This window comes from Nuphar pumila, chromosome 14 (assembly GCF_984573655.1).
Source record: "Nuphar pumila chromosome 14, dmNupPumi1.hap1.1, whole genome shotgun sequence".
Classification (NCBI taxonomy): domain Eukaryota; kingdom Viridiplantae; phylum Streptophyta; class Magnoliopsida; order Nymphaeales; family Nymphaeaceae; genus Nuphar; species Nuphar pumila.
The window spans coordinates 81,060,895-81,070,176 of NC_143262.1; the positions used below are offsets into that span (position 1 = coordinate 81,060,895).

At 38.0% G+C, this 9,282-nt stretch overlaps 1 protein-coding gene across 2 annotated transcripts; it reads right to left on the reverse strand.

Annotated features, from left to right (window-relative positions):
• Positions 1-744: 744 nt before the first annotated feature.
• Positions 745-6,840, reverse strand: LOC149817097 (TRAM, LAG1 and CLN8 (TLC) lipid-sensing domain containing protein). Of its 2 annotated transcripts, none has more exons than XM_089988102.1 (3): positions 6,524-6,834; positions 1,837-2,114; positions 745-1,371 (listed from the first exon to the last, which is right to left on the reverse strand). In XM_089988102.1, the coding sequence occupies exons 1-3, from the start codon at positions 6,801-6,803 to the stop codon at positions 1,072-1,074; spliced, it is 858 nt and encodes a 285-aa protein (XP_089844228.1). In that variant the 5' UTR covers positions 6,804-6,834; the 3' UTR covers positions 745-1,071. The 2 variants fall into 2 exon arrangements, with proteins under 2 accessions (XP_089844228.1, XP_089844229.1); XM_089988103.1 differs by having other exon boundaries at positions 1,308-1,493; positions 6,524-6,840.
• Between the last annotated feature and the right edge of the window lie 2,442 nt (positions 6,841-9,282).

The window sequence follows — 9,282 nt, forward strand, 5'->3', positions numbered from 1 at the left end:
AAAATTGAAGATTTGCAACCCTATTTTACATTCTTAGAACTACTAGATCCAATACCCAAAAGGGGCAACCTTTGAAAAGATTTGGGGTTTTGGAAGTCCTGTAATATTCAACAAGCAAAAGTCACCTCTGAAGCCCACAAGAGCTCAGCTCATCTGGTGAGGGCCACTTGTGAATGTAACCAAGTTGACAGGACAGTCACAAGTTAGAAACCCACGGGTGACGTCCCTTACAGCAAGGTGCCGTAGGTGATGGGTGGTTTTTTCCCCTTAATTATCCAAAAAAAAAAATCACCTCTGAAAATACTTAGAGTGGTGGGACCGATTGAACTCAAAATTATAGGTTTCAGGTTCGATCCGTTCTTAAAATAGAACAAGTTTCTCATTACCCATATCCCCCCACATTATCTTCAGTCGGGTCGGAATCGGGTCTAGGCCCGACCCCTTGCATCCCTAATTGAGACGATCTCAATTCCCTGGATGACTCGAGACACATTCAAATCGTCTCCCTTGATTTTCTTCTCCCACGCATAGCTTCGGTGGAGAGTTTTGGATTGAAAAGTATAACAATTTTTGTGCTGCCTTCCATGAAGTTGTGCACTTTTTTCCAACAATAATTGATGCCTTAACTGCCCCTTGACATGGCAAGCCACAGTGTTTGCATTTAACATGGCTTTCAGAGTCACTGAATTTATTTATTTATTTATTTATGACGAAGGAACTCAGCCCTGGCCAAGAACCGGGTCACTTAATGTGAGGAAATTGTATTACTAACTTGGTATCTTATACATTAGTCACAACTAGATTACAGAAGAATGAGAGCTATAAAAAACAGAAAGATCAGTTTGCCTCTATCATTGAGTATTCACCTTTGTTGTGGCCCATATGATTCCAAGAGATCTTGGCTATGAAAATTGTTGGGCAGATTGATTCCATCCATTTAGAATATAGCTAGCAGGAACATCGCTTCCATTCTTGAGTTTGAGTTTGCTGTTGCTCATGTCTGAGATATCTGACAAGAAATTTCTTTCAATACATTCTCTCCGGTCATGACAGGCACAGAAAAGAGGATCTTCAGTCTTTATGAGTTTGAGTTAGCTCTCGCCTATATGCTTTCAATAGGTCGCGCCCAAGAAAAATGTTGAGCAGATTCATTCCAACCATGCCAGACAGAGCTAGTGGGAGTGCCACCCCTCTCTCAAACTTGTGAGCATCTCTAATGAGCTTGTAGGTGATGAGTATGTGGCTTCCTAACCTGGCTGTAAAGAAAGTTGCCCAGTTGAAGGCCCACTCCAGTTGCACGATTCTCATTTTTCCGTCCCGTACTCTAGACATTCTTCGTACTTTCCTCACATGCAAGAAGATTGAATGCAGCTGCACATCAAACCCCATATGAGAGAGAGGCGTTGTAGGGATTCAAGATGAAAACTTCCAGCATTGTATGCTCTGTTTGGAAGACTTGAATTGGAGGTGCATTGTAGTTTCCCCAACAACCCCTGTTTGGGTGTAGTAGTGTTGCCAAAAGGCCAAAAACATTGCATTGGATATAGACTTGGCAACCCCAACACCACATTTCAACACCATTCACAAGAGAATATATTAAGCAACTGCATCCCCAATAAATTTTGACAATACCATATTTTGGTAACACCACATTTTTAGTAAAACCATATTTTGGCAACACATGGAAACAGTGTTTCCATCTCAATGGAAGGATCCCAAACAGAGCCTTAGCAAAATTGGTATGGCTGGTTTGAGTCACAGAAGTCAGTAATTATATCATCCATCTATTCTCTATTTTAAGATCGATAGTAGGGACATAGGCAGAGTTTCAGATACCTCACATACGAGTGATAGGATAAGGTAGTTGATTGTGATGTTTCGATACAGAGCAAGGGTGAAGCAGATGAGCAGGACCAGATGGTGTAACAGGATGGATGGGATCCAACCACTGTATAATTGGTAATGCAGCATGTCCCACTGATCATAAGCAAAGTAGCCACATGAGAAGCACAATGTAGAGTATGCACCGGACCAAAAACCATCAATCAACTGGTTGTGATCAAACATCTGCCCAATGCCCTTCTTCATCCATTCATTAGCCAAAATCAGCACAACTGCATGCAAGTTACATGAATATTCAGCTTAGAGAAGATAGAAGTGAACAGAATGTTTGTGGCTTTCCAAAAAAATTGTACACAAAAAATATGATATAAACAAAGAGAATTGCATTTGCTCATACAAAAAGAGAAACTAAACTTGATTTTCACCAAGACAACGAGCTTTTTATCTACAAGTAATTATGCGAAACACCACCACTGGATGTTAGTTACAATCACAGGATGGTTTTTTATTTTCTCACTTCAAAGGATGGATGAGATTGCAATCGTTAGGTGAATACTGAATACTATAATACTCATGTTCCATATTAGCATTCGAAGAAAGCTGAAAACTGCACTTAATGAAGAGTGATACATCAGCAGTCACTACAGGAGCATAGGCCTAATTTGCTGAACTTGGATTAGAGTTGGACCATATTGTTATGCAACAACAACATTTCTATCCAATGCCATGTCCTCGGTGAGGTTCAAAGCATTCATATCCTTTCCTATCATCTCCATCCAAGTCTTCTTAGGCCTACCCCGACCTCTTTTAACTAATATATTTTCCCATTTCTCCATCCTTCTAACTGGAGCATCATTAGACCTTCGTCGAATATGTCCAAACCACCGTAAACGATTCTCTCTCATCTTATTTTCAATGGGTGCAACGCCTACCTTCTTACGTATCTCCTCGTTCCGAATCTTATCTTTTATTGTATTTCCACACATCCATCTAAGCATACGCATCTCAGTTACACTCATTTTTTGAATATGATGTCTCTTGGCAGCCCAACATTCTGTACCATATAGTAAAGCGGGCCTAATAGTCGTCCTATAAAACTTCCCCTTCAACCGCAATGGTATTCTACGATCGCACAACACTCCAGTTGCACTTTTCCATTTCATCCACCCAACCTTTATCCTATGATTTACATCTCCATCAATTTCTCCATACTTCTGAATGATAGATCCCAAATATTTGAAACAATCATCCACCGGTATTTCTTGCTCACCAAGCTTCACTACACTCCCATCACTACTTTGTTGCATACTAAACCGACATTCCATATATTTTGTCTTACTCTTACTCAACTTAAAACCTCTTGCTAAACCATATTGTTATGAATTAATATAAATTGAATATTCTCAGTACATGTTCTTGTCAAGCAAATTAATGATTATTATCTGTCTAGCAACAAACGGAAACACATGACAAACAAGATAAAGCGTTCATAAGGAGTAACATACTGAGCGGCAGCTTAATTTTCCTACAGATAATGGCTCTGCTTCCAGTTTTGTAAGGGTTGCTCTAACAGTCTATTCAAGTGAAACGTCTACACAACAGCCACAATCAAATCTATAGATAACGATCATAACTTATTGCACAAATATTGCTGATATTTTGATAATATCATGATTATATTGTGATATTTTTAAAGGCTGATAATAATTCCAAAAAATTGTGATGTTTTAAAAAATATTGTCTTCTGAAAATATCATGTTTTTTATCACAAAAATACCATGATAAAAACTATTTTTGTGATATTCTATTACATGTGTGTATACACATTACATTTTATATCTCCATATATGCTGATAATTTCCCAAGATTTTCTGAAAAAAAAACAGATTTTCCAAAATATCATGAGATTTTCCCTTGCTGAGATTCTCCTCAAAATGAGATTTGTGACATCGATCACAACCAGCAGTACTTGTCCAATTTGCATTAGAAGCTCATGAACTCTCTTTCACTAGACATTTCTCTACAAGATCAAACTGTCAGTTGCTCCACATTCATTTTCAATCATCTGACAATGCATTATTAGTGTTCTGGGTTAGTTTCCTGAAAAGCTTGATAAATCAAAGTTACAGCTTTTAAATGTTTGTCCCCCCATCTTGCTCTAAAATATCCAATACAAAAGCATTAGAATGTTTTGTGCAATATATTTCCTTTTGATTGCTGGAGTTGGCTAATGTTGACTAACATACAAAAGCAGCACCAACACATCCGGCAGAAAAGCTTGACATATAAAGTGGCAGCCGTTGAACCTAGTTATCAAATATAAAATATGAGCAATCTATAATGTTATGTTATCAAGACCATATGAACATGCAAATTCCAATCTATTAGTTATGCAATTTCAGCTACTATGCAACACAAAATATGCATAATTATATGATGAAGATCCATTTAAAAAGAGATTCAAAAGCTGAGAAAGGGGCAAATGGCAGCTTGCATCATAAGATCATAGAAGTACACAGTTGTACATGCTACAAGATGTTGACCAGTACAACAGATTAGGAAAGCCGATACTTCCAAGATTTCAGAAGACATTGGAGTTAAGAAGACACATCAATATGAAGAGTACACCAGCCTAAGATGCATAAAGATGTTGCTCAATTCACAAAAGAGTTGTATTATGCAGAACCTCAGAGGCTCAGAGCATCTCAATTAGAAGATACTCTCTATACATCATTTTGCATGCCCAGCAAATCTTGTTGAAGTATCTTCATGGATTTTGTAGGAGGATCAACTAAGCCCAAGGGTAGCTATAACTACTCACTTTTATCATTGTTTCAGCAAGATGACATGTTTGATTCCTTGCAAGAAGCTGATTAAAGGTGACGAGGCTGCTACATTATTCTTTCAGCAAACTATATAATAATTTTGGACTACCTAGATATGTCATACCTGATTAAGATATGTTTCATGGCCATCCTTTGAAAATAATTATGGGGGATGACAGACACAGGGTTAGAGCAAAGCACTTCCCTTCATCAACAAACAGATGCAATTTTGAATTTTGACTAGAACAATAAGATGCCATTTTAGAGGCTATAATTTAATGCATCTAAAAACTTGGGATGATACCTGATTTGCAGCTTGCATTCAATAGAGAATCTATAGTTCTACTTAGAGAACATCTTTTGAGGTCTATCTGGGTTATCTGACACAGGAATCTTTTGTTTACAGCTTTTAGTAAAAGAAGAAGAGCTAGCCCAAGCTGAAAGATTAAGGAAGACATATAAAAAGACCAATGTACAGCTATATGAATCATAGCAAAAATACAAGGAATATGATAAACATTGAGATAAATCAACTTTTTAAAAGGGAAACTTGTATAGCTTCACCTAATTTAAGGGGTTAAAATATTTTGTAATGACACATGTCATCTGATGGTAAAAAGGGGCTGATTTGATTAGATTGGATTCTATTTTTTTTTTAAATTGATTCACCTAGTGAATTGATTTTAACAACATTGCTGCTGACCTTATCAAGTATGTCCCATTTTATTGGATTAATTTTGCTTATTATTATCAATACCATGACAGAGAGATCAAACTTACTACTTATGAATAGTATTATTGCATCAGATGTTGCATACCTAATGAATGCTTTTCAGTGTCCCATGCACATGTAGTGTTTTCCTAAAATAACATATATTATGAAAACAATAATTTCTAAAGAGGACTATTGTCATTCCTTTCACTTCTCCAACAGTACTCCACACAAATACTACCTACCCTACATCCCAAATGATTAGCCATGTCTTTCTCCATAATTCTTGCTTCCCGATTTCCATTTCACAATTTAAATCCATAGTTTCCTACTTCTGCTTTCTACCCTGGCGACTATGGTTCAAAGTAATCCAAACCAACATGTTAACAAGAGTGACCATGCTCCAAGTGCAATATTAACAAAGCAAACCTACAGAATTTCTTCTCTTAATCATCTTTTTTCTCCAGACAAAGTACAACTTAATCTGGATCTCTACTCTCCCCGGTCCAAGTTGTTTCATGAATTTCTTTCTTCCAAAGGGGAACCAAAACGCTTTGTCGTTCCCACCGTACCATGATGATTGAAATTCCAATCTCATGTTCAGCCTACAGAAAATACATATTACAGGATGAAGCAGCCATTAAGTTTTCCTAATCCCTGGACAGAACAAATCGTGCATGCACTAGTCACTGACTAGTACCCCTTTGTTGATTAGAGCCAACAGGCAGAAATCAACTAGAAATTGAAATAAGAAATCGCTGGGTCGGTACCAATCGACCAATTCATCACCAAAATTTACTTATAACAAATACTACGAGTTGAAAATCGATCTCAAGGTAGACAGACTGTAGAGAGGGGCACTCTTTAGAGTCCGACCAAACTGAGCTCAATTTCTCACTATCTTCCTTGCATTCCAAGTGACACAACCTACCAATTTTCTTACTATCAAGTATCAACCAACCACGAGTTTTTCGCTACACTCCTTCCTAAAGAGCATGCAAGAAACCGAAAATAACAACAACCATACATGGGTAGGTTCCTTAAACTCAGAAAATAACTCAATAAACAAACAAGCAAGCAAACAAACAAGAAAAGGAAAAGAGCGGAAGAGCGGAAGAGGAAAAAGGAGAAAGTGGGTGAGCACCAAAGAGGGAAGTGAGCGAGGAATGGAGCAAGGAGACGCAGGTATTGACGAAGAGCGGGTCCCTGGATAGCGCGAGACGGAAGACCCAGTTGGCGGTTTGGAAGAAGAGGCATCCCCACAGCAGAACTAGTAGCTCCCTCCTCCCGTTGAACACGATCTCGAAGAGAACGGACACTGCCCACAAGATGAGGGTGGCCAGGAAGAAGGCCCCCGTGTCCTTCTTCCCAACTCTCTCCCTCCCCACCATTTCTGCCGCTCTCTGAGGCTTATCTTCCCACATCTCTCTCTCGAGCACAGAGCAGCATCGCTTCCTATGCTTAAGCCTCTTTTATCTCTGTACAGCGAGGTGGGCACAAGTGCGGTGCACGGTTCCCTAGCAAGATGTGTGGTGGTGATTGAATATATATATACCCACACGGTTTGTATGCAGTTTATAAGCTATTTGAATGCTGTTTGTACGTGGTTTGCACGCGTTGTACACAGTTTGTATGCGTTTTGCATATAGATACAGAGAGGGTGGTGTGTTAGCCCATAAACACAAATTTAAATTTGCCTGTTCCCGTGTATACTGAGGAATTTCTTGATACCCGCGATAATTCATATATCAATGTTGCTCATGATAATTTTATAATAAAATAACATAAAAAGGTAGATATGATTTTAACAGTCCTTCGATAAAATAGATGAAAATGTTCTCCCGTTCCTCGGAAATAGATTTGCACGTTTTACCTTTGTTTTTAGCTTGTGTTACAACACATAGGCCGCCTTCTTGTTTAAGCATGATTCAAAGTTTTTGCCTTTGCATAGGGGGGTTCGGAGGCTTCTCCCGGTGCAGGTCCCGCTGCGTGGTTAGTGGGCGGGGGGGGTCCAGGGGGGCCGTCCCTGACGGAGGGTCGTGGGGGGCAGCGCCTCCCGAAAGAATATTTTTTTTTTGCTTATGTTTGAGACTCGGTTTCTTATGGATCAGACCCAACTTATTTAGGTTTAGGGTTGTCGTTCTTGCCTTGTATAAATTCTTTCTTTTCTTTCTCTTTTGTAACTGTTGAAAAGAGTAATAACATTTCTCTCTGAGCAATCATGGGTTTTTTTATTCTCTCTCTATTTAAAAAAGCGATTACAATATAAATCAAATGAGAGAGTAACGATTTACAGTAGAAATCAAATCAGAGAGTAGTGATTTACGGTAAAAATCAGATATAAGAGTAGCGATTTACAATAAAAATCAGATAAGAGAGTAGCGATTTACAGTAGAAATCAGATCAGAGAGTAGCAATTTACAATAGAAATCAAATCAGAGAGTAGCAATTTACAGTAGAAATTAAATCAAAGAGTAGCGATTTACAATAGAAATTAAATCAGAGAATAGCGATTTACAGTAAAAAACTTATGTATATTGTAAATCGTTATTCTCTTATTTGATTTCTACTGTAAATCGCTATTCTTTGATCTGATTTTTACTGTAAATCGTTATTTTCTGATTTGATTTTTACTGTAAATCGCTATTCTCTTATCTAATTTTTACTGTAAATCGCTACTCTCTAATTTGATTTATATTGTAAATTGTTACTCTCTTATCTTATTTCTACTGTAAATCGCTGCCCTCTGATTTGATTTATATTGTAAATCGCTACTCTTTGATCTGATTTTTACTGTAAATCGCTACTCTCTGATTTGATTTCTACTATAAATCGTTACTCTCTTATCTGATTTCTATCATAAATCGCTACTCTCTTATCTGATTTTTATTGTAAATCGCTAGTCTCTGATTTGATTTCTGCTTTAAATCACTACTCTCTTATTTGATTTTTATTGCAAATCGCTACTCTCTGATTTGATTTCTACTGTAAATCGTTACTCTTTTATCTGATTTTTATTACAGTCGCTACTCTACTCAGTTTGACGTTGCCATCATTATCTTTGTTGTAAATCACTATTCTCTGTTTACTCAGTTCGACGTTTGCACCCTCATATCATGATGAACAATAGACAGAATGCTGATTTTTCTGGTACTTCAACTATTTCTCATGAATAGACGACGACAAAGGATACTCCAACGATAATAGACGATGACGACAAAGGGTGCTCTGGCGACAACAAACGATGATAAAGGGTGCTCCGACGATAGCAGACAACAACAAAGAGTGCTCCGACGACAGCAGACGACGACAAAGGGTGCATCGTCAATCGAAGTTCCTGTTACAGCAGATGATGCATCGTCAAAGGGTGATCCAGAACATTTAGGGTGACATATTGCGATGAGCTCCTGTTAAAGCAAAGGAGTTTACTCCTTAGAGCAAAAATAATGATGATTTTAACTCTTTCTAGCGGGAAGACATTTTTGTCCTTTACTCAAAACATTGTTTTATGGCACTAATGGCGGGAAATGGTACTTAAGTCTTTGCAAACACATCAGACTCCGATGCTAAATGATGTTGACACACATAGGGAAATGAGCCTCACATGCTTACATATGTCATGCTCATTCAAACCCGAGAACACGCACTTGCATGTTTCGGGAGGAAACATATAACCTGCTTCGATAGATATAAGGGTGTCAACGGGTCGGGTTTACCTGGACCCGACCTGGACCAAAACGTATAGAGTTCAAACATGGTGATAAATAATAAGACCTGATTAAGACTCGGGTCCAGACCTGAAGGTCTGATTAATACATGGATCTGGGTATAGTTTATGAAATTTTATATTAGACCTGGATCAGACCCGAGTTCTAATTAAGACCCACAAATTTTTGATGTAAA